The sequence below is a fragment of the Acinonyx jubatus genome, chromosome B4 (genome assembly GCF_027475565.1).
Source record: "Acinonyx jubatus isolate Ajub_Pintada_27869175 chromosome B4, VMU_Ajub_asm_v1.0, whole genome shotgun sequence".
Lineage (NCBI taxonomy): Eukaryota > Metazoa > Chordata > Mammalia > Carnivora > Felidae > Acinonyx > Acinonyx jubatus.
In genome coordinates, this window is record NC_069387.1 from 112,701,992 (window position 1) to 112,728,704 (window position 26,713).

Sequence of the window (26,713 nt, forward strand, 5' to 3'; positions counted from 1 at the left end):
CCCTAGTCGAGTTTATTACTCTCCACAAAATGGTTAAAAGCGGGAATGCCCTACAGTGGATTCTGTCTCAAATGAAGTTTCCAGCTAACACTTTGTCTAAGTTCTTGGTGTTTATCAGAAGCTGTGCAATAATCAGCATCTGCTTTATGCCCAGGATTGTTGCTTATATAGCACAGAGTAAATTTGCCCTCAAGAAGCTTATAGTCCAGTGGAGTAGATAAGTGACTTATCTAGGTGTTTACATAAGTTCCTAAAACGTCTTTCAAGGTGTTACTTAAGCAACATTTTATTTAATAATGCAACCCCCCCCCCCAGTACTTAGCAACATTTTATGTGGAGCTATAAAAAAAAAAAAAAAAACTGGTTGAAAATGATCTCCCTGGTGCTACCTTCCCCCCTGACTTTCTTTTAATACCTTCCTGACTAGTGCCATTGGCTAAACAGCAGTAAGGTGAGAAGGCCCCTAAGGCCTGTCTTATTATTAGCATTGCATTATACAAAGACCCAAATTTATTCAAAGGCTCAATTGTCTTTTTGCCAGATGCCAGTCTTAATTTCTCTACTTTGCTATGATTCCAACTAATTATGAGCCCCAAAGCTACTCTTACCAGTATATGGAATACTAACTACCCCCTGGAGATACTTCCTGGTTATTAAAACACCAATGCCAGTATTGTAAACCTGGTGTTCTCAAAAATTTTCTTAATGTTTGAGAGAGAGCAGGGAAAAGGGCAGAGAAGGGAGGAAGAGAATCCCAAGCAGAATCCAGAGACCATGACCTGAGCTGAAATCAAGAGTCAGGCACTTAACTGAGTCACCCAGGTGCCTGTTTTTCTCAATTTTTAATAAAACTCATTCCTTTAAAGAATTAAAATGAAGTTAAAAGAATACTTCGACCATTAATGTGTATCAAGAACCTTAAAAACATATCTCTTGATCAAACTATTACACTAGGAATCCAACTTCTGTCCAAGAATGTCGACAAAGATTTCTGTACCAAGATTAGGCAACTAAAGTGAGACATGGAAATAACATACTCATGCCTAAAGGGGCAATGGTTAACTAATAAGTAATATGTCTATGTAATGAAATATTATGCAGACATAAATGACAATGCGGGTCAGGTAAGGATCTGTGCATGTAAATCAGTATAGCCTTCTGGAGAACAGCTGAGTAGTACCTATCAATTTTAAATGCATATGAACCTTTCACCCAACAGCTCCACTTCTGGGAATCTAGTCAAGGGAAATAGACAAGATGCACAAAATATGATTAAAGATGCATATTGCAGACTTTGTAAAACTGACATCAATTTAAATGTGCAAATGGGGGGGCTCCTAGGTGGTTCAGTTAAATGTCCAACTTCAGCTCAGGTCATGATCTCATGGTCTGAGTTCGAGCCCTACGTCGGACTCTGGGCTGACAAGCTCAGAGCTTGGAGCCTTCTTTGGATTCTTTCTCTTTCTCTCTCTCTCTCTCTCTCTCTCTCTCTCTATGCCCCTCCCCCACTCATTCTCCCTCTCCCTCAAAAATAACCATTAAAAAAATTTTAATGTGCAAATGGGATTAAATTAGGATCAACAGATACTATACGGATACCAAGGAAATACAATGCCACAGTGTAAACATTCAAGAACACATTTCAAAAAGCACAACTGTGCAGCATTACCTGCTGAAGGTCACTGTTTTAAAAACCCAGATTTATTTAAAAACCAGCAGAATTTTAATTTTAAAATTAGCATTCCAAGAAATTTTAAATGTGAAAATGTTCAATAATCTTGCATGAAAAAACTAGGTTTGATAAATGCTCAATCTGTATATAAATTTTATCAAAATATGTACACATTAACAGCAAAAGGGGAAAAAGAAACATGTACCATCTTCGTTACTACTGGAACAACAGTAACGTATCACTTTTTAGAGGAGGAGGGGGTTGGAGAGACACAACATTTGGTTCTAATAAAAGAGCAGTGAATAATCAGTCACTGCCTAGTGTGAGGCGGGAGTAACTCGGCCTACCGGCCAAACCTAGCCCCCACCTATTTTGGTACAGCTTGCAAACTCGGTTTTTTTGTTGTTTCCCACAATTTCAGTAGTTGAAAATATTTTGTGACATGTGAAAATTAACGTTATATCACAGCATATAGCATGTCCAATCATTTAAAATGGTCTATGGATGCTTTCTCACAACAATGGCAGAGGTGAGTAATTTGGTTGGACAGACCTATGACCATAAAGCCCCCAATATTTTCTTGTAGAAGGGAAAAAACGGATTGTAAGACTCTGGTCCTTCTTCATTCCCTTGGTTACTCACAGTCCTAATGCTTTCTGCCAAAACAAGGAAAACAGCACCAAGTTCAAATCTAGTGCAACCAATCTACCATGTCTAAACTGCTTTTCTCAGGTCTTGAGTAGTCTACTCTTGAATTCAAGCCAGAATACTTTGTTTACTTATGGGGGTGGGGGTGGGGGCACAAAAAAGGGAAGGGGGAGAGAGAGAAAATCCCAAGCAGGCTCTGGGCTGTCAGTGCAGAGCCTGACGTGGGGCTCAATCTCAGAATCCGTGCAACCATGACCTGAACCAAAATCAAGAGTTGGACGTTTGACTGACTGAGCTCCCCAGGTGCCCCAATCATGGAACCATTTCATGGAATATGGCGGGTGAGAATGGATCAGAGTATGCAAAAAAGGAAACCTGCTAGTTACTCTACATGGCAGGAAGATGAGGTGAGGTTATCAATCTTTTCTGATTTCTAAGACCTGTTTTACCCCATAGATACAAATGATTAGCAAGGGAGAAGTGTTAAAAGCTCCTTAATGAACACGATGAAATGAACTTTTAAATGAAAATGAGACTCAGTCGCTGCTCTGCTACAAGAGACAATAAGCAAGGTCTAAATATTCAAGCAATTAGTCTATTACAACCTATCAGACCCTTGAAACAATTACATCAAATCAGGAGAGGCTTGGCAGTGTAGCAAGTCTACATTCAGACAACTGAAACACCACACCCAAAGGCACAGATGAAATAAGACCAGCTGAAGGAGGCCAAAGTTGTAACTGGGAAGGAAGACCTGAACTCTTCACGCTGAGCTCTACACTTAACAGGAAAACTGTAGCCCAACTTCTAGTTTTGCAGCCAGGGGAAATTTACCCAATTTGTAGTAAGCTGTAGCAAAGCTAACCCTTGGAACAAATCCTCCCAATTTCCAACATCAATGAGAAATGGAATTAACACATGGGAGTATGGCCAAAGTATCAAACAAAGTATCATCAGTCTGGGTGGAAGATTACAGGTTTTTATTCTTTATATTTTTTTCAAGTTATTACATTCAACAAGTTTTGCTTTTGTGATCATCAAATCATTTAAAAAATAAACCCCGGATATAATTCCTTAAACTAAGCAGCATGCTAAATAGCTAAATGTTATTACTCCCAGCCCAAAAATACATTATTCCAATGAAATATTACATTTTCCTTAAATAGGCTGATGAATTAGCTGCCCTATAATCATGGCATTTCAATTGTTTTTTGGCCAGCTTTGCGAGATAAGGCTACTTTTCTAAACCTTTGCTGCTGCAACTAACAAAAATCGATATGGCTAGCATAGCCAAGAGATTCCTGAATCATCAAATAGAAAAATAATGCCAATTCCTAGGACACCAATAGTTCCATTTCGCTAAAATTGTTTATGAGGTCTTGCAGAATACCAGATTTCCTCCCCTATTCTCCTTGAACAGTGCTAAACTATACAGCACCTGTAGCTATCCTGGCTTGTATTTAAGCTTATTTTAAATTACTTCTGTAGGGGGCAGGGCAGGGAATAAAATAAAATGCTTCTGCAATTTTGTATTGCAGTATGTTCTTGGTCTAGAGCAGGGTTTAAGTTCTATACACTTCAGATCTAAGATCTTATCAGGCAGGACTAAGAATAACTAGTGTGGAAACAACAAAGCAGTACAACAAAACAAAAAATCAAATAAAAAAACATAAAAGCTCTTATGAATGCCTCAGGATTTCAGAAAAGCTCCTCCTAACAGGCAGAATCGATTTTTAAGAAGCCACTTACATATTCAGATTCTTTTCTTCTCCCCCAGGACTTTGCACATGCTGTTCCTCCTGCCTGGAGGTGTTCATCTGGCTTGAATCCAGAGGAGCAGACCTTCCCCAGTACTTCCTTTCCCTTCTCCAGGCAAAGTTGGAACTGCTGTTTGTCCGTGCCCCTGCCCCATCAGAAGGTCCAAAAGGGAAAGCCCCATGCCTATCTCATTCACCTAATCATCCCCAAGTAGTACAGTGTTGGATGCATATTAAGCTTCTGTCAAATTAACGGTTTCCTTAAGCTTAGGAGTCACAAAATGAAAGGCTTACAAGGGAAGAGGAAGAAGACTACATGAAGGGGCAAGCGGGCGGGCTGGAAGGGGACTCTAACCAACTGGAGAGTCACTGGATGAGAAAAGAATGACAAGCTCTTTGTTAGGGCGGCTGCTGCTCAGCTCCTCCCAGACGGTGCTGTGCACAAAGGCTGGTCATGTCTGCAGTAGCCAGATGTTCAGATCATTCAGGTCACCAAAACTCTGGGTTTTCACGTGCATCTCCTGACTTTTAAAAACGTTAGCACTGAATTCAAAATATTTTAACCAAACACATTGTGTGGGCCAAGGAAAACAGGCCCAAAAGCCAGATGTAGGTGCCGGTTTTTGAAATCTACCCTGGCCTTCCCAAGCCTTTTAAATCCTAAGCAAGTTCAATCAACAAACTGTCTCCTTTCATCTCACTGCTTAAGTCTTATCAAAACAATGGGGACTCTTAGCAAAATTACAAAGGGAAAAACATGATGCCATGAAATCAGGAATTTATACGTTAGAAACAAAAACAGAATTATTCCATTTCAGTGCTTCTATAACTCTAATTCAGCAGACATCAGAGTCCTATTCTAGACATATTTTTATGGTACAATGGCTTTAAATTTGGAATTTTATGACATACTAATCACTATGTGATACTAGCTATCATCACGAGCAGGGTCACCTGCATTAAAATAAAGCTGCTCTCTACTGAACTGCCTGAGTGTTGGTTTCGGCCCCAGAATGAGATTCAGTTTCCTTAGCTGCAAGACACCCTCTGTACAAGCACAAGAATTGTGATAAATGATAACTGCTCCTAAGAGCTTTAAATTTACAACATTAGGGTTACGAACAATTTTATTCTGAATTAAACTAACATTTGTTTCCAAGCAATGCATTTTATTTGGAAGGATACCAGTTACCAGTCATCAAAACCTTTTGTTATGTTGAAAATGTAATTTTAATAGATAATTCTTCATCTTACATAGGAGCACAATAAAATACACCACATTCTGAAGAAACTCCAGAAGTTATGAGAATAAAGAGTAGGGGAAATTCAGATGGGCTACAATATCCATTACCTTAAATTGCAAGAGACAAAGGTTCCAACCCGCAGGTTAACATTTACATACTTAGGACTGGCTACACTGATGACTTAAAAATAACAAGGATCAGAAATTAGATACGGAAACGGGTGGGAAAGAAAAGTTTTTCTGAGGGGAGGAACTCTGTCAATGCAGAAAAAATTACTTAATATCAAACAATAGCTCCCAGAGCAAATACTGAAGGATGAAAGTAAGAATCATGAACTGAGGATTTGATGCTCACAAAGGAAGAAACCTTTCGGATGACGCTTATGCAAGCTGTTGCTTGAGATCTGCTCGTCAGGTCTACAAGGAAGACTCATAAATGCCTCAGCAAACCCCAAATGATTATCAGATTGGTGTTTCCTAATAGTATCATACACCAGTGGTTACACATGAAGTTTTCAGACAAAAACGAAGAAAAAGGTCATAACCAAAATGCCAGACAAACAAATGTGGCACATGTGAGTCCTACACAAAGCCAGTCACAACGGCTGCTTTGCTGTGACTCTCCTGTACAGTAATTTTCAAACATCATGGCAAGACACCAATGATCATCTAACTAATCAGACAACACAAACACATTTATTTCAAATTTCTAGGACGTAAAAAAAATATCAGATACCAATGCTTTATGCATGCTCAGGGCCAGCTTATAAATACTCCATTCAGTGATATCTTAACACAAGTTTGTATTAGTGAAAAGAAACTGGCAAAATCCACCTCTTGTCATTCGACTTGTCAGATGGTGAAGACCAAAACAGAATGTTCCATCAGTTTTAATTTTTAAATACGATTGTCACATTGGGAAAATGAAACACAGTAAAATAAACTGTACAAAGGCAAAGTAGAATAACAAAAAATATTTTACTAAAACATAAGATTTACAGAAGTTTCCAGACAAGCCATACAAAATGGTCACAAGCTTTTTTTGAAGGAAGGATTCTACACTTGACAGCAAAGTCACAATGTTATTAGTGAGGGCTGTGATGTCTGTTTAATGTTCCCATTTTGGTTCAAACAATCAAGCTTGTCCATCTACAGCGTCTAAATAAAGTTAGACTTGGCTAGAGAGCATATTCTAAAGAACTGGTTAGCTGCTTTTACCCAATGCAATTAGATCACCATAAAAAGGGGGAAAGGAGCCCATAAAATTAAAACTACCTCTCACCCCCTCAAAAAAAATAATAAAGAGAAAACACCCACACCCCTGCAGCTAACCCTGACAACTACCTTCATTCACAGTGCTTTATACTTTAACCATCATTGGGGAAAAGAATAAAAGCAGAGAGGGGCCACTGCTTTTAAACGTTTCACAACAATCCAGATGGTACTTCTAGCCTCTGCTCATGCTTTACAACAGTGAATCAGGACAAGACATAGATTTGCTAATGTGCATTTAATCACCAAAGGACTGAAGATGTCTGGGCTTTTATTCTGTAATGTTTCTAAGACTGTGTCCATTAAATGCAAACAAAAAAGGAAGAAGTCTTGGCAGAACAGGAGAAGTGATGCACACTTGATGATCAGATCGATTTTAAATATTATTCATGGCATATAGCCTAGTCCATGCTCTAGCTGTAGACAAAAACAAACATGCAATTATTATTTTACTTAGCTTCATGTTACTTTCCAAACTCTATAAAAATTAATTAGTATTAAGTTAAATTCATGCCATTTTTCTGTCATCTGGATCAGACAGAAAGCCTATATATGTCTAATTACAAAACACTACAATGGAATCCAGAAGTTCTACAGAATTCAACAGAATGAAAAGACTCGTCTCCTTTTGTCTCCTTCATTTCTAGATATATGATGCTCTCCCCTAATTTTGTTAAAATCTGTAGCAGGAAGAAGCTCACTGATTTCAAACTCCCTAGCTCTAAAGTGACACATAGTTTTATTAACCAGATGAAATACAAAAGCAGCTCAAGGAGTTATAAAAAGCTTTCCGTTTTCTCTATGTACTGCTAGATAAATAGCGCACACACGGTATTTGATACACCAGGTATAGGTTATACAAGAGTTGAAGAGCTCCCCCAATTACAGGCTGTCTTTCATTTGGGGGTCATGAAGCAGGCCGGAAGTTGGAGCTTAAACATCCGTTAAGAGGTGCTCATATACCAGAAGCGGGATCCGACTTACTCCTCTCGATACGTATTTTTTTTTCTTTTTGCTAAGACTCTAAAAGAAGTTTTTTAAAAGGTAGTGTGTATTTGTTTTAAAAAGTGGAAGTGGTGTGAAGGAGAATGGACATTAAATACCTGTTTCTATGGCTTGGGCTTCGTTGGTCTTCCACTGCTCCGCTACGTCATTTGCTAATGGATCATCTGGATTGGGAGCACTTAACAATGCCTGGATCGAGAGCAGAACTGTGCGGATCTGCAGTGCTGGGGACCACTTATCTATGAAGGCAACAGGCCCAGAATGATCAAGCATGAAACGACAGCCACAGAACTACTGCATTTCATTCCCACAGACCTTTGTGGTCTTTATATAATAGGCAAGATTACAGTGTTCAGATTCTCAACATGGAATGCTTAAGAGAAAAAGGAGAAATCTTAATAGCATATATTAATAAAGGTAACACTTACCTTTCAAAATATCTAAACATATTCTTCCCAACTTGTCTACATTAGGATGATAAATTTTGGTCATGAAACGTACTTTAGGGGCTGCCATCGGGTATTCTTCTGGAAGGAATAGTTCAAGTTTAAAAGTCCCTCCCTCAAAGGGGGAATCCTGGGGGCCAGCAATGACCACATGAAAATAACGGGCGTTGCTCTCATCTGGTTCTGCTTTAATGCCAGGAACTGGTTCCGCCAGCAAACGCTGGGTTTCCTACAATAGAAAGACAATGCATTCGTCAAACAAATGTCACTTTGCTGAACACCAAATTAAAAATTAAGAAGTTCACCTCTTGGAATTGGACTTAACAGAACCTCTCCAATCTCCTGATGGGTTTTTATTCATTTTATAAGACTATTTAAATCATCCCAATCAGCTGAATGCAAAAGCAAATGAATACTGATGACACATATACTCTGTAGCTACAAATATCTGAAAATATGTTGATAATAAAAATTAGGCTAATGAAACTGATTTTATATTAAGTTGAGAAGTGAGGAGAGGGGAGAGGGAGGAGAAAAAAGAAAATAACACTGGAATTATCACATAAGTAAAGGCAACTTGCTCTCTTTAAACTCCACTAAAACCAAGCTGTTTAAAAAGTAAAATTTGGGGCGCCTGGCTGGCTCAGTCAATGGAACAAGCAAACTCTTGATCTCGAGGTTGTAAGTTCAAGCCCCACACTGGGTGTGGCGATGACTCAAAAATAAAATCTTTTTAATAAATAAATAAAAAGTAAAATTAGTGTTAAAAGTCACTAAAAATCTTTCCCCTGAAAAACAGAAGGGAATGTAGTAGGGACAAGTGCCTAGGCACCTCAACAGGGCTAGAGAAATATGTACAACCCTGACGACGAACCCTTACGCTGCTCCCCAACAATCAATCTTTAGTTCTCTTTTCCATCTTTCTCCCTCTCTCCTAAAGTACTCAAACGTTCTCTCTCTTCAAGCCTCCAGCATCTTCATTCTCACCCTCACTTTTGGCTGAGAACTCTGCTTTCTATTTCACAAAAAAAGACACCTCCTTAAGTTCCCACTGTAGCATTTGTATACCCACCTTCAACTGCGTGCCCACGTGTTCTGCCTGTCCTCTTGTCACTGTCGATAAAATGGCCATCACCCTTGGCTAAGACTAACCTCTCCTCTAAAGAAAGCACTAGATCTTATCTCCTTTTTGCCTATTCAAGGACATTGCTCTAGCATCTCTTTCCTCTCCTGAATCATCTTCCCTTCTTTATTGGATTTTTCCCAAACTGTACAAACTTGCTATAATTTCGCCCAATAAGAGGGGCAAATGACCTTGACCTCACTCTCCCCAGACCAGCTAATGCCCCACTGCTCAGCTGCTTGTTGAAAGTTATCTATGCTTGCTTGTCTCCAATTTCTCTCCTCCCCTCCTATCTTGAACACAACTCTCCAATCAGGGTCTAGCCACTAACCTGCTTGTTGAGGTCAGCGGTGATTCCCGCACAGTTAAATCAAATGGACAATGCTTAATCTTCATCTTACTTGACCTAAATGGAACATCTTTTCTAGCTGGTCTGCCCTCCTCCTTGTTCCTTGCTCCTCACCCAGCTGCCATTAGCCATGTTCTCCTGTCTTCCTATTAGTCTGGCAGCAACCTCCATGTTGGTTCTTATCTCCCCAACACTGAAGTGCCCCAGGGCCCTGTCTTAGGGCTTCTCTACTACACACTTCCATAGTGACCCCATGTAGTCCAATGAATCTAAATACTAAATATACTCTGTATGATGCTTTGCCAAATTCATATCGGGCACAGATCTCTCCCCTGGATCACACTTCCTCCATCCATAAAGACCTGTTCAACAGCTCCTCTTGAATATCTGATAAGCACCAAACTTAGCATTCCCCACCCTCAACCTGCTCCTCCCTCAATGCCTTCTTTTTATCAGTTAACCATAAATCCATCCTTCCAACAGGATCAAACATTGTCCTTCATAACCCACCACATCTAACCTGATTGGCAGATTTTGTTGGCTTAAACATCAAAATATATCCGTGACTGGACTACTTCTTACCACCCCACGGCCACACTTCTGATCCAAGCCACCATCAAGCTCTCACCTAGCATACTGCAATAGCCTAACTTTGTACTTCCTGCTTCTGACCGTGCTCCCCACTCCCTCCTGGGTCTGTATTTCACAGACTTTTCAAATTCCTTATAATGGCCCCCCAAGAAGAGGTTTTACGTGATCCCCTCACTCAGCCTACTCTTAACTCATCTTCAGCTATGTTTCCCCCAACCTGCTTCCACCCTGGCACTTTGTTTCACCCATATTAGCTTCTTTGTAGCTCTCCAACCTGCCATACTCCTCCCTCAAACAGCTCTGCACTTGCTCTTTTCCCCCAAATTTCTATCTGGTTTGTCTCTCAGCTCTGAAGATCTTCATGCAAATGTGTTTTCTCAGTGAAGCCTCCATAACTGAAACTGCAAAACCCCATTCCACACTAACCTCTACCCTCCCTCTATCCCTGTTCCCCTATTTTATCTCCACAGCACTACTAACATATTACATATCTAACTTATTTTGTTCAAACTGGAAGTGCCATAAAAGGAGATTTGTGCCTGTTTTATTTACTGCTATTTCCTCAACATCTGGAACAGTGCCTGACACCACAGATGTTCAATAAATACTTGCTGAATTATGAATCTATTTGATGTCACAAAGAACAAGGAATAAACTATCAGAATTTCATCTTTAACATTAAAGCAGGGTTATTCAAAGCAGGATGTGCACATCAACTATCAGAATTTCATCTTTAACATTAAAGCAGGGTTATTCAAAGCAGGATGTGCACATCAGAGGAGGAAAACAAAAGGATCCATTCAGGCATAGGAAGAAATAATCTAACTTCTATTTATAAACAACTTACAAACAGCCAAAAAATGTTAACATGCAATAACGGAAATGGACAATACTGAGTACAATTTCATATATTAGTAATATATTTTCAACATTTTGAATAAGCATGTGCAATCAGAAGTTTCAGAACACTGCCATATCAACAGTTTTAGATATAAAAAATGAGAATACTGTATTTATGCTGCCTTCACTTCAGAAAACCCATACACCTTAATACCATTTCACTCTAAGCCTACAGTGCACATACTAAAAAAGATTTACCTTTCATAATCATAAGGTCCAGATAAAAAATTAAACCCTTTCCCAAATTGTGTTAATAAACTCATAGCCATTTAAAGTAATGCCTTAACCCAAAAACACCCTAGTCTCTAATTAGAGACTAGGTTTTTGGTTTTTTTGTTTTTTGCTTTGTTTTAATCATGGCAATGCAAGGGCAAATGGGAAGCTGAAATGCTGTAAACTAAGGTTCAAAGTAAAACATGTTTAGAGCATTAAAAACATCTCAAGATACAATAATGAAGCCTCCCACTGTGGGAAGTCCTCCAACATGGAATCAGAACAAGAGGCCAGTCTTCATTTTTTGCAAAAAAGTGAAGATACTAAGGATGAAGAGTAAGAGTAAACAAAAGAATGAGAAAAAAAAAAAAAGGATGGTAAAATTCCCTGAATTCTGGCCTCTCCTCACCTCCCTCCTCCTTTCCTTTTGTCCCAGGTCTTCGTATTTTTAGAAACCCATTAAGAGAGAGATTGGTAAAAAAAAGAAAAGGCTGGGGTCCAAGAGCCCCAAACCCACTCCCTGGTTACACAAAGTAGTAGCAGCTCTATTCAAGACTATAAAAAGCTCCCGAAGGGCCTCCAAGATCATATCCCAAAATAGCCTCAAAATCACTCTTGGAACACACTGTCAGAGACTGCATTCCTTCCTCATCTTCAGTTCCTCCGCAAAATCAGAGGCTTTCTAAAGAATGTACATGTAAACATATCACACGGCCTGGTCAATTACAAGACTTCATCAGGGCACAATCTAGAATAAGCTTTTAGGTGTGGAAGACTTTTTCAAATAGTTTTTATATGCTCTCAAGTTCTCATAGATTTTGATATAATGAACAGATGCATAATTATTTGACTGTATGGCACTGATTTCCCAAACCCACAGCATAAATTATAGGAGGAAAAACAAATAAAATCCAAACCAAATGGAACAAGTCTCACCCACAGAAGTTAGAGTCCATTGTTTTTCCCCAAAAAAGGCAAAATTGGGTAAGAAATAAAATCCTTCATATTACTTACTATTCACACATGGTAAACTATAAAACACCTCCTAGTTTTATATTATTTTTTTGGTAGAAAGACAGTGAAGTACACTGTGATTTCTTCAAGTCTGTAAGTAATGGGTTCAAATTCCTACCACACTGCTTACTTAACTACGATTTCTAAGCAAATAATTTACACTGCTCTGAGCCTCAGCTGCCTTATCTATATAATTAAGATTACCTCTCATGCAGAGTTGCTATGAAGATCAAAAAATATAATACTGCAGAAAGACTTAAACGAGATCCCATAAGGCGGCCATAGCCCTATACAACCAACTCAAAAAGAATGTTAAGAGCAAAGCACAATAACAAATCTTAAGATTTATTAAATAAGTTTGTTTCTAAAGAAAATAGAATAACCATTAGTTGCACTGTGACCTACTTGTTTAAAAGCAATCCTAGGACCCAATCCTAGGTAGCAACTGAGTTTAGGTCATACAGAACAAAAAGTACCCTAGACTATTTAGGGAATTAGTTACTAAAAAGTAGAAAAGGAAGTACATAAAAGTAGAGTATGAATTTAAGTGACAGTATGATTAAGTCTCAAGGAAACTCATTTTACAGAGGAAGTATAATAATTCATGCTGTAAATATTTTTTTCACCAATAAATACTTTAAGAAGGAATTAAGTAACATCAAATTGATCTGATCATCAATAGATCTACTGGGACTTGAAGAGCAAATCCCAGAATTATACACCACAGTAAACTGTAACACTTGACAGTCTGTCAACTAAATCCCACGAACTAGGTTTTTTCCCCCCTTTAAAGTTCAGTAACGCTTGTGCTCACTATAGCAATGGAAGGTCTTATACGTTTTTTAAGGCAATGATTGAATAATGTACAGTAAAATTCTAGATAATAAACAGAGTTCTTAGAAAAAGAGTGGTAATGTGCATATGAGAAAAGTTAACTTTCTCTATACACTTCCAACATACATCTACAGCACTCAGGTTTTCCCGTATTTAGAATATTCTCTGAAACACAAAATGCAATGTATTACTCATAAAGCCAATTGTAGACATTTTAGATCATCTCACCCAAGAACCATCTGACTATCCTGGACAATATTATCAATTTTGTTATCACAATTAGTCTTAGAAAAACTGACAGATGCCTCAGTGATACCTACTGTCTATTCCAACCTCTGTTAAATACATCTTTAAGCAATTCTAAAGTATTAACAAACAAGGGCTCCTTTTTTGGGATTACTGATAAAGCAAAAGCCAACTTATCATTATATACACAATTGTAAACTACTTAAGGGTATTTACAACATCACCCCCTACAAGTGGGCATTTAAAAAAACGTTACCAACATTTTTGAATGTCATGCCCCTAACATTTTATACATGAGCCAGATGGTTTTTACTGACAATTTTGGTTAACACAATGAATTTTAGGAATGCAAACTATCTCCTTATAGAATTGACTGTGTTTATTCTAGCGGGGATTATAAACAGAGCCAAAGTTGTGCTCAATTTCCCTACTACACTTCCCTACAAATCCTAAAGTCAGCTAGAGGTATGTACAGCATGAAAAGAATGGTCGATGAATGTTTTCCTTACAGCAGTGCTGCCCAACAGAAATATGAGCTGCAAATATGCTAAATTAAATTCTCCACTAGTCACTTTAAAAAGTAAAAAGAAACAGGTAAAATTAATATTGTAGTTAACAATATATCCAAATAGCATCATTTCAACACATAATCAACATAAAAATAATTGGGGCGCCTGGGTGGCTCAGTCGGTTAAGCGTGACTCTTGGTTTTGGCTCAGGTCACAATCTCATGGTTCATGGGTTTGACCCCCGCATTGGGCTTTGCACTGAAGGTGCAGAGCCTGCCTGGGGTTCTGTCTCCATCTCTCTCTCTGCCCCTCCACCGTGCACGCACTCTCTGTCTCTCTCAAAATAAATAAACTTTAAGATATATATATATAATTAATATTTTACAATCTTTTTCATACAATGTCTTCAAAATCCAGTAATTTAGATTTGTAATACATATCAATTCAAACTAGCCACAGTTCAACTGCTCAATAGTCACATGGGGCTACTTAACAGGAAACTGAAAACACAAGACAGTCCTGTTAGAATGATGTTACTTACAGGTTATTAAACTAATTTTATTTCATACAGTGAGTAAAATCTGGTAGAGAAAAGCATCACTTTTTCCCCTCCAAAAATTCTACACAAAAAGTAATGTCAGACCATTGGAATCACTAATAACAGGAATGTGGGTGTTAGTTTGTTACAGTCACAAGATTGTGCTTGAAAATAATGATTTGCAGCAATTTCGAAAAAACCTAGATGCATAAAAATTAATTCAAACAAGGTAACTGCATGAGGAAATTAAGGGTCAATCCCTGAGAAATAATTTTAATTTTTACAGTCCACACTACCCCCTAGTGGATGAAAGACCTCACTTACCTATTCCAACACCTTTTCCTTCACAAATGGCTCATAAATTATTTCACTGTAATTCACTAAGTTTTTAAAAAATGCTTATCCTAAAGTCAGATGAGAAAAAAGATTCTCAAGGCATACCCTCCACCTTCCTCTTTTTCTCCCTCTACTCCCACACACATCAACCTCACAATTTCCTTCTCTGAAAAGAAGGAAAAACTGGTAGAAGCTGTTTCAAAGGCTCTAGGTATCAAGGACTACATCTTAGAGTTCAGACCAAGGTACCCCTTTAATGAAAAGTTTTTTTCCAGTTGGACTGGTAAGTAGCAGAAAGTGCAGTTAACCCGTGAACAACACAGGAGTTAGGGGCATCAGTCCCCAGCATGGTTGAAAATCCACATTTAACTTGTGACTCCCCCAAAACTTAGCTACTAACAGCCTGCTGTTGACCAGAAGCCTTACCTGTAACAGTAAATTAACACAAATTTTACGTATTATATGCTGCATTCTTACATTAAATCAAGCTAGAGAAAAGAAAATGTTAAGAAAATCATAAGGAAGAGAGAGAGTACATTTACAGTACTGTACTGAATTTATCAAAACAAAAAGATCCACGTATGAGTGGACTCACGTGTCAGTGGACCAGCACAGTTGAAACCTGTGTTAAGGGTCAACTGTACTCTGTATTCAACTTGGAGGAATAACCAAAAGATGGGACGGAATGACCTGGGCTAGAAGCTCTAGTTTTTTCTCCCCAAGACTATATCAATAATTTGACTTTATCAAAATTCTGTTAAATTCAGCAAAAAGGAACAGAGATGTGGAAGCCAGAGAAGGATTTCTGAAAAACAAAGTACAGTCAACCAACTTGTTTCTCTGGTTTGAATTAGTCTGGAAGCCTCTTCCCTGTACTTCAGTTTCCTGGGCATTTATACCATTCCTCTTACTATAGCTAGGACAATAACCGTTAGCTGACTAGTCAGGCCCTAAATTGTCTGAAGATAGGAACTCCAGCTACCAAATGGTGGTGGTGAATGAAGTGCTAAGCGAATGCTTGTTCAGTGAATACATACTTGCATGATTAGGTACCACATGGAGCTGAGAATTACTATACTTACTGTGTTAGTTGGTAACTTCCACCCCAGGAACGGCATTTAAAATTATTCCAATCATTGACAACAGACAAAAATCTGAAAATCCTACTAACAGAGTGTGCCTACAATAAGGAAAACCACTAGCCTGAATTCCTTGTCCAGCACCTCCCAATTCTTTTGTCCCACTAATAAGTACACCAGGTTATACTATAGTCTTTCTTTTCCTCCCCCCACTAGTCTGTAAATTCCTCAAGGGCCGGAACTCTATGCAATTATCAAGCACTATGCCCAGATAGGCAGAGAATCAATAAAAGATCAAGTAACAATAAAAACTAACTGTGGCAAATAGTGACTTAAGTGCTCTACGTGTATTATTAACATTTAATCTTCATACCCATTTTACAAACGAGGGAAATGAGAAACTAAGAGTGACCACTTACATTATAACCAAAGCTAGCAAGTGGCAGAGCCAAGATTAAAATCCAGATTACTCAGTCTGGGTTTACTCAGTCTGGCTTCAGAGCCTGACTGCTTAATCTCAATGGTATACAGAAAGACAATTAACAATATACAGTAAATGTCAAATGTTTGGCAGGATAGTAAATAACACAGAAGTCAAGGGCTATTTTCAGTAGTTCATAATCATGAAGAAATGCTTCATGAAAGAGGTAAATTAATTTAAGCCATAATGTCATTTTTTTTTTCCTTTGGGACTGGCAATTGAAGAAGTATAGTCTTATTAACATAAATGAAATAGAATAAATCTGCTTTATTTTGATGGAAAATTTGGGTGTATGCCATTTTGACCTGGAATTATCTATTACATAAGCCACTTTGCCTATCTCTTATATTACATGAAACCACTATGTCTGAAATGTTATGACTTTGAAATATGGATTTACTAACAAATGTTTATTGTTTACTTTGTACATGACATTACGGTATCAACTAATTCAAAGGAAGAATAAGACAAAGACCTTGCCCCTCAAGAAGTTATTTCATGTTGAGTATGAAGTACACATAAAAGTCAATTTTCAATTTTTTTTAAGTTTATTTATTTTGAGAGAGCACACGAGCGGGGGAGGGGCAGAGAGAAAGGGAGGGGTCCACGGAGGGGGAGGGGGAGGAGGAGAGGTAAAGGAGGGGAAGAGGGAGAGGGAGAAGCAGGGGAGAGGGATTGGGAGAGACAGAGAGACACGGAGAGGGAGACAGAATGAGAATGAATCCCAAGCAGGCTCCTCGATGACAGCGTGGAGCCTGATGCAAGGCTTGAACCCACAACCAAAAGATTGTGTCCTGAGCTGAAACCAAGAGTTGGATGCTCAACCAACTGGGCCACGCAGGTTCCCCTAGTCAATTTTTGAAAGATGCATTTTAGAGTAGGGTATGTCAAGGTCTTAGAGAAGGTGGTACAGATGTGATTAGGAATACTAACAACACGAAAAACAGCACTACACTAGAAGCACATTATGTCCCTGCTTGTTTCTAAAGACATTTTAGAAGTTTTCTGGGGGCGCCTGGGTGGCTCAGTCAGTTAAGAGTCCAACTTCAACTCAGGTCACAATCTCACGGTTCGTGGGTTCAAGCCCCGTGTCAGGCTCTGTGCTGACAGCTTGGAGCCTGCTTCAGATTCTCAGTCTCTGTCTCTGTCTCTCTCTCTCTCTCTCTCTCCATCCCCCCATGCTCATGTTCTGTCTCTCTCTGTCTCTCAACAATAAACATTAAAAATAAATAAATAAATAAATAAATAAATAAATAAATAAATAAATAAAAGTTTTCTGGAAAGATAACTTTACATCTTCATCTTTCTTTTTTTTCTGTTTTTGAAAGATTTCTAAATATCAGCATCACAGTTAAAGACATGCCAACTACTCCTTCATAAAACACTCATGAAATTCTTAACGGTAAAACTGTCCTTTGGATACCCAGCACTGTAATTAGACTCATGAAAGTTAACATCTCCATTTTTTTCTTGATTTCTGATTTGATGGATAATATAAACACTTCATTGCCTGGACTTTCTTTAGCACCAGCTCAAAAACTGTAAAGACAAAATATGTCTTTAATGATCTGAATAATGTAACTGTCCTGTCTTAATGAATTCTGTGTCTTAGGAATGATGTCTTAGAACTCTGAACAGAGGATCTGGCTTAGTAACACTTCACTGAGATTGGGGCTGTTGAACAAGGTCCCTAAGGCACCATTAACAAACCCATCAAAAGCATCTTTAAAATATTTGCATATTTTAGGTTTGGGAAAGATGTATGTAACTTAGTAGGCAGAAGAGGAAAGGTCTTCTGTATTCATCCTGAATGAAAATAGGAAAATTTTTAAATGCCTGTTTCTATATAGTGAAAACCAAAATTATGAGTGATGTATTAGCAAAAACCAGTGAACATGTACTTTTTAAAAAATTCAGCATTTAAGTTAGAAATTACCTCAATTGTGGGTTTCTTTCTTAAACTTTTAACTGGTTACTTGAAGTTGATAATTCATTTTAAGGCCTTTATGTGTAATTGTAGCCATTTGTCTACAAACTCATCTATTAAGCAATAGTAAAATCCCCCCATTCATTCATATCTTCCCTCCCCTTCCTGAGTGTAATGCTGAAACTGGGAGCTTAAGAATGTGGAAGTTTGAAAATAGAAAAACTTATCTATAGTCACGTATAAGGAATGCCTGGCAGCATGAGGCAAAATGAGGTTCATAATGGACCTTCATCATTCCTTTTAACAACCTGACAAGAGCCTTGTTGTGAAATAAATAATCCCCCAGCCTTTATGGATTCCCAGATCCCTCAACAGCAGCTTTAGTCTCATAAGATTTCCTAGCTGTCTGCCCAGCATCTAAGACCTAGGCTCAGTCAAAACCTGTGTATCAAAGCTAAAATACACAAGAAAGACCCACTGTGGAGTAGTTACCTTCAGACAGCAACAGAAGGGGTTCTAGAGTAGCATGCTGTACTTGGCATCTGCAATCAAACTGCAGAGTGTGATGCATACAATGCTGGCAGTGAAGTCTCCACCATGATGGGATTCTGAGCCTTGTTTCCTGAATGCCTCATTGGCACCTTTGAAGACCATGTGAGGTACCTAATAACTCAATAAATACTATTTCTATTCAACCTAGCCAAAGTTGACCTCCACTGCTTGCTAAAAATACAAAGTCGAAGCTAGACAGAGAAGAAAGTGAAGAGAAGGTAAGAATTAATAGACTAGGGGGTGGGGTGTGGATGAAGAGGTTAAGAAGTGAAATATCTCTTTGGGATTAAATGAGATCAAAGGAGAGCACCCAAGTCGGCTAATCTCTTTATCAAAGAACTTCTACCTAGTATAACAGCCTTTAAAGAGGGAGCTAATTTCACATTAAGAGAGCCAACTTCAACTAGACAGTCTGGTACATCTACTGGGGAAAAAACTTGGAGCTAGGACACCTAAATTAAATCCCAATTCTAACTGTACCAATTTGTTACCCAACTATACAAACTCACTTACCTCCCTAGCCTTCTAAAAATGTAGTTCCTTGAACATTTCAAAGGTTCTCTCTAGCACTAAAATTGATTGGAAATTTTATTACTGGAATGGGTTAAATCTTACTGCTATATACCTCCTTCCAGTAGAAGGTCCCTTTTATAATACTCTTTAACCTTACAATTACTGTTCAATATTTTGACCTCCCTGTTGAGGGAAGAGGTATTATGGACTGTATCCCCAACATCTACACCAATGCCCAATATCTAACTAAATAAAGAAGAAGTTTGTTGCTAATGAGACCTGCTTTTTTCCAAATTATTTTTCACCTGCTTACTAAAGAAAAATACAGTATCAACTTAAATAGGCCACACTCCTAATAGCCAAAATCTAATTAACATTTTAGTATGTTTATATTTTATCCTGATATAAATAAAAGCCCTTAAAAACAGTTTAATATTGGGGCGCCTGGGTGGCGCAGTCGGTTAAGCGTCCGACTTCAGCTCAGGTCACGATCTCGCGGTCCGTGAGTTCGAGCCCCGCGTCAGGCTCTGGGCTGATGGCTCAGAGCCTGGAGCCTGTCTCCGATTCTGTGTCTCCCTCTCTCTCTGCCCCTCCCCCGTTCATGCTCTGTCTCTCTCTGTCCCAAAAATAAATAAACGTTGAAAAAAACAAATTTTAAAAAACAGTTTAATATTTTTACACTTTTTCGTTTACTGTGTCACTGCATCCTGTTTTCCTGGTTGCTTTACAGGTAAATTAAACAATAATCTTTGCCAACTGTATGGCATAAATAGGCACTTTTACTAGCCTAGAAGCTAGTGGCTACACTTGTACAGCTACCATATATTACTTACCTAATCCCTGATCACTAGTTACATCAGGTTTCAAATGTGGTAATCACAACAAAATTTAACTGCTAAATGCCTTAGGTCTCCACTAAAAGTCCTACACTTACATTAACAGACAAGAAGATGGACAGAAGCAAAAGCAGTTTGAATTTTCAATGAGGCAAACAAAAACAAGTTATAGTTGGTCCAGATTTGCATTCTTAATTCAATTGTGCTGACATAATTTTGTCCGAAATCCAAACCACAGGAAGAAAAAATTATTTTTTTCACATACTGCATACTAATTCTGAGATAAATTAGGAAGCGATCAGATATTAGGATTTCTGTCTCCCCCCAAAACAAGCATCCCTTAAGAAGCCTGCCACACTGCACAACTCCAAGAGAGGACCATTCACATCACAATCTGTATGAATATCACCCCCTGAAGCTGTGCAGGGCAAGATCCTAAATACTTTGGATTAAAGAATAAAACCAGTTTAGCAGCTGTACAAATCAGCTTTATTGTTATCTAACTCAGGGAAAATTGATTATACTAAAATCAAAACAATTCTAATAAAATCACAATGTATTATTTACCTCAAATATACCATTTCCCTACCCACTGTTGACAAATGGGCATTGACTGTGCTTTATAAAGATCTCTGTCCCATTTCAGGGGATTATGTTTAAGGTCATCTATTTTATGGAACTAATACTTAAATGATGAAGTTTACCCACACTGAAGAGATACTCATTCTTTCCCAATTCACAGTGAAGCAACATCTCTGCAAATCAGAAAGCAGTAATAACACTATAATGCTCAGCATTACGATAGGCTCTCCTCTGCACTCTAACCCTCTCAACCACCCTAGAGCTAGACTAATGTATTAAAGAGATAAAGAAGTAGAAGTAGGCTGTACAAGCTAGTACTTGGCACAGCTGTAAGTCAAGCCCAGAAAGCCCAACCCCCCATCCTGTGCTCCTACCACATATATCCTACACATCTAGTTCCACATACCCAAAATCCTTCTGCTATGGAGAATTAGCAAATAGATCTAAGACATTTAAGACACTAACCATTATTTTGCCCACAAAGAAGCATTTCTACCATTTTGAAAATCAACTGTCACTTAAGAGGTAAGCAATTAACTAGATGCTAATTAAAAAAGCAAGAGTATTATTGGACAGTAGGAGTGCACTTTCTGCAAAAAGCTATCCCTCATGCACTTTCCCCCGTCTGACTCCCCAGCTACACTAGTCCCTATAGGTCAAGGCCAAGGTGTAGCATTTGCAGCCCTAATAATGAGCACCACATAGTGTCTCACGTTCCATACTGGCTGAATGAACATATCTACTACTGAAGTAAGCCCTAGAGAGGAAAAATATACATATATTGACAGGTAAAGGGGGATTCAAGAACTTCCAAAAATGGTAGGCCCAAGGCTTTAAGGAGCCAGACAGTGGCCATAAATGGCCAGGAGTATGCAGAAAAAAGGACTTTTTAAGGCTTTAAACCCAATCTTTATGAACTGATTCATACTTTTGCTTAAAAGCCTTGGCCTGGAGGAGCACTTGGGTGGCTCGGTGGGTTGAACGTCGGACTTCAGCTCAGGTCATGATCTCATGGTTCATAAGTTCAAGCCCCACATCAGACTCGCTGCTGTCAATGCAGAGCCCACTTCAGATCCTCTGTCCTCCTCACTCTCTGCCCCTCCCCCGCTCACGCTCTTCCTCTCAAAAATAAACATTAAAAACAAAAAAAGAAAAAAAAAATCATGGCCTTGATATCTTCCTTACAAGTTGTGCACTTAAAGGACCAAACACTAAGCACCAGAGTATCGGGCTTAAGTTTCTTTTGCCCCATTAGCAGCTTTGATGATCTAATAATCATTTTTGTCGAGTTTAATAATAATCATTTGCTCAATACCAACTGGCTGAAGTATCAAAGATTCAGTTTTCTACCTCAAGGTTTTTGGAACAATTTGAAACGAAACTTCTCAAGAAACCAAGGTTAGAAATTTTAATGTTTCACACATTATCAATCTGGTTTGAAAGTTAAATAATCTCAAAAGATCCAGCTGGAGTATATAACTCAGTAGACATTTTATTCTTCTGTGATTTCAGATGATTATTTTGTCCTGTGCTACTGAGCCAGAGAAGGAAATGACCCAGACAACTCAGATTTTAATGTAACTGAAATAACCACAAATTTACATACCGAGGCAGACATATTATATATGACAAAGTATCTGTGTATAATACTGGGTCAGATTCACCCACTTCATGTGGACAGCTAGTCTCTGCAATAATGCAATATGAATGCTGGACTTAGGGTTTGCTAGCAGTGTGAATATATCATGTAAAACTGCACCTAAACAACAACAAAATTTCAAACAAAAATAACAAAAGCTTACAAAATTATAAAATAATTGATTTATGTGGTCCAATAGTGGTTTCCTTGAGGAAAGTAATTAGATGACTGAGACACAGAGGTGGGGGACACTTCAGTGAGTATCCTTTTGATTTTGTAACACATGCAAGTGCTACTTACCAAAAACAGCAAGAAAAAATGTTTTTAAAATAAAATCACCCAAGGAAATTGAATAAGCATTTTAAGTAACCCTATTCTGAAAGTGGCAATGTCTCATTATCAAGAAAACCCTTAAAACTCAGAATAGACAAACTTTTTAAGTTATTTAGTGTTGTGGAGAAAACTGGCTCTCACATACATCACTTGTGGGATGGATTACAAGCTAACCCAATCTTTAAAATTTCACAACTTGGAATTTATCATAAGCAAACCTGTGGATGTGTTCAAAAGTACACCTCCAAAAATGACCACACCAAAACCTATGAGAAAAAGATGTTGTTAAAGGTAATGTGTAACACCAAAGAAATATACCCCCTATATAAAGTGAAACCACACTTCAAAACAGTATAATCTTTTAATTAAGTGTTGTGCTGGGGTGGAATATTCCAAATCTTAATGAGATGTTGGTTTTACAGCTGTTGTCAAAACTTAAATTTGTACACTTAAAATGGATGCATCACTTGTATGTAACTTCTACCTCAATAAAGTTTATATAAAAGGAAAAAGAAAGTGTAGTGTGTGTCTTGAGCATATTGAGGGCAGCAATTGGGTCTTAATTTGGGTAGACAGGGCTCTTTATTCACCTATTTGTTGAGACTTAGAGGCAGGAGTTACACTGATCAAGCAGTTATGAATTTGAGCAGCGGAGCAACACAGGAAGAAAGAAACTAGAGGAAAAACACCAAGAGCCAAGGACATGGCTTATGACCATTGGCTGCTTAAACTCCTAACTCTCCAATAAAAATCACTCAACTTGCAAAATGCTTGCAATCACACAGTGGATTCTTTTATGGAAACTGTTGAAAGGGCTGAGCCGTGTGTCTGAGTTAACAGCAGGCAAAAGGAAACCTCAAGACCTTCAACTACTTGATAAATGGCCAAACCTTAGGAAGGATACTAGCTTTTCAGAAGCTAATGAATTAGAAAGCTAGATAAATTTAGTTAGAACTCCAAGGTGTAGGGATTGACACAAGAATTAATCCTTAAAACTGACCTGGTTGTTCACACATGTTGTTTCATTTAAGCCCCAGAACCACTTCTGGAAATGTACACCAGTGACAGAACATGGACAGAAGCCCACTTCCGGTCAAGGGCTCTCTTCACACTCAACAGAACTTCGAATCCTCAGCATCCAGCAGTGCTTCACTCACATCCACACACTCATGTTAGGTGAACGACAGAGTCAGAACTATAAGGTGTATCAGAGCTAAAAATACAAAATGTTTCTTCATTTGTTCTCATAATATATGAAATGTCCTTAGAGCTGATGCAGAGAGTCACCAAGAATAAACTGCGGAAGTACCATTTGCTTTGGCATTTTTCTCTCTCTAACCCTGCTTTCTTCTCTAACATCCTAGCTTGAAGACACGCAGTTCTGGTCTTTCCTGAGATTTGAAGGTTGGTCCAAAATACAGGGGAAAAGATTCAACTGATTTGGAACAAAGGCACTTCTCTATAGTATATGTTGCTTACTTTCTTAAGGTTATTTATTTATTTTGAGAGAGAGAGCACGTGTGCACGTGCAAGGGACAGGCAGAGAGAGGGAGAGAAAAAAACCCAGGCAGGCTCTGGGCTCTGTGCTGTTAGCGTGGTGCCCAATGCAGGGCTCAACCTCACGAACAATGAGATCATGACCTGAGCCGAAATCAAGAATCAGACGCTTAACCGACTGAGCCACCCAGGCACCCCTATATGTTGCTTTTTAAAAATCCTGACTGTCAAATGGTGTGTATGTTGGGGCAGGGGAGTTGTAGCAGGGGTCCCCTTACCCTAAGTGTAATTGTCCTATCTCCCTTCAGATGTCTATATCCCAGCTGGGGCCCCTCAACCCAAGTTTCTAAATGTTAACAATTTCAATCTTTTCTCTGTTTTCTTCCCAGATTTGTGAGTGGTACCTGCTTCCTATTCTACCACCACAATACCTTAAAGCTCTCTTTTCACCCTTTCAGTCAAGTAACACTTTTTAATTATTATTTTTGATAGAGCGCACACGTGCACGCACAGGGGAGGGACAGAGAAGGAGAGGGGGGAGAGGATCCAAAGCAGGCTCTGCACTAACAGCAGAGAGCCCAATTCCAGGCTTGAACTCACAAACCATGAGATCATGACCTGAGCTGAAGTCTGACACTTAACCAACTGAACCACCCAGGTCCCCCCTGGTAACACATTTTATCTGTGATAGTTCCCACATGTTCACAGAACTGCCAGAGTAAGGATTAGTCCAGCCGCCTGCACACCATTTAGTACCACCCCAACCTCCCACTCCTGCCCTCCACTCTGCAAAGGATAAAAGGACAGCTGGGAAGTAGAAGGGCAGTTATGCCAGTTAAGGAAATGCCAATCCTAGAGGGTGCCCATGCAAGTACTTCAGGCCCCTACATGTTTGGGAGCCCTTCCACTGGACATGGGTAGAAGCCACAATACCATATCTAACAACTAGAATCAAATAATCAAATTCAGTATTCAAAGGGTGGTTTACTCAAAACACTAATTTGAAAATATATGCATCCCTGTTTATTGCAGCATTATATACAATAGCCAAAATATGAAAGGAGTCCCAGTGTCCATCAACAGATGAATGGATATAGAACATGTGGTGCCTGTGTGTGTGTGTGTGTGTGTGTGTGTGTGTGTGTGTGTGTGTGGGAGGGTGGGTGGGTGGGTGATGGAATATTACTCAGCTATAAAAAAAAGGGAATGAGATCTTGCCATTTGAGACAATCATGGATGGACCTAGAGAGTATAATGTAAGTGAAATAAATCAGATACAGACAAATACCATAATTTCACTCATATTTGGAATTAAAAAAACACAACAAACAAAAGGCACTAACAGACAAATACAGAGAATAAACTGATGGTTGCCAGAGGGGAGGAAGGTGCGGGGATTGAGCAAAATGGGTGAAGGGGAGTGAGAGACACAGGCTTCCAGTAATGGAATAAGTCATGGGAATAAAAGGTACAGCACAGGTAATATAGTCAATGGTAATAGCTTTCCATGGTTACAGACTCTAGTTACACTTGTGGTGAGCACAGCATAAGGTATAAACTTGTCCTAGTCACTATGTGGTAACACCTTAAACTAATGGTACATTGTGTATCAAATGCAACTCAACATTTTTTATTTTTTTTTTAACGTTTATTTATTTTTGAGACAGAGAGAGACAGAGCATGAACGGGGGAGGGTCAGAGAGAGAGGGAGACAGAATCTGAAACAGGGTCCAGGCTCTGAGCAGTCAGCACAGAGCCGGACGCGGGGCTTGAACTCACGGACCGCGAGATCGTGACCTGAGCCGAAGTCGGACGCTTAACCGACTGAGCCACCCAGGCACTCCGCAATTCAACATTTTAAAAATGTGGTTTACTGGTAACAATGTATAGGTTTCACAGAGGTCAAGACCAACACTATACCAACTAAGATCCACCATTCCTCACTTTTTAAAGCAGCAGACCACAGCTAGATGCCCTTCAGAGAACAATCTGATGATACGTGCTCAACGCAAGCCATACCCAAATGTGAACAACCCACTTTCATAATCTGGCAAGATTTCTGAGATTCCCAACCCCTATACGACCAACTTCTCCCCAGTCACACTTCTCCAATACCCCTGACAGAAGATTTAGAGTCCAGCAATACTCTGAGGCAACACCTTCACATCTATGGGAGTCAAATGAATCTACAGAAAAAGGTAAACTGCAGATAACAAGATTAAGAGAACAATCCTTGGGATCTCCCTGCCAGAGGATATAAATAAATATCCCTTCTCCGTCTTTCTCAGTTCCATTATAAAGCTTTTTCATTACAGATAAAAACAAGACTCTTAATACTGAGTGAAATGGGCAACATTTCTGTACTTTGCAATTAATCACATTTTTTCAAGATACTTGTTTTCCAACCAAGGTTGTGGGATTGATTCTACGATATAAGAGGCAGCATGATAATGTGAAACATGCACAATTTTATAGTTTTTTTAAATGTTTATTTATTTGAGAATCTGGGGGCAGGGGCAGAGAAAAGGAGAGAATTCCAAGCAAGCTCTGCACTGCAAGGTCTCTTGGTTAGTGAGAT

General features: G+C 38.8%; 1 protein-coding gene and 1 long non-coding RNA gene across 2 annotated transcripts in view; both read right to left on the minus strand.

The window, feature by feature from the left end:
- Positions 1–6,279: 6,279 nt before the first annotated feature.
- Positions 6,280–26,713, minus strand: part of UBE2N (ubiquitin conjugating enzyme E2 N) — a 35,914-nt gene continuing 15,480 nt past the window's right edge. The window contains exons 2-4 of the mRNA XM_027071104.2: positions 8,026–8,272; positions 7,696–7,836; positions 6,280–7,009 (exon numbers count right to left, since the gene is read on the minus strand). Of these exons, the coding sequence (XP_026926905.1) occupies positions 6,969–7,009; positions 7,696–7,836; positions 8,026–8,272 (429 nt within the window). The 3' untranslated portion in view covers positions 6,280–6,968. The remainder of the gene's footprint in view (positions 7,010–7,695; positions 7,837–8,025; positions 8,273–26,713) is intronic.
- LOC128316463 (uncharacterized) lies at positions 18,128–19,975 on the minus strand. The gene is made up of 2 exons (XR_008300404.1): positions 19,930–19,975; positions 18,128–19,692 (listed from the first exon to the last, which is right to left on the minus strand). It is a non-coding gene; the product is annotated as an uncharacterized LOC128316463 (long non-coding RNA).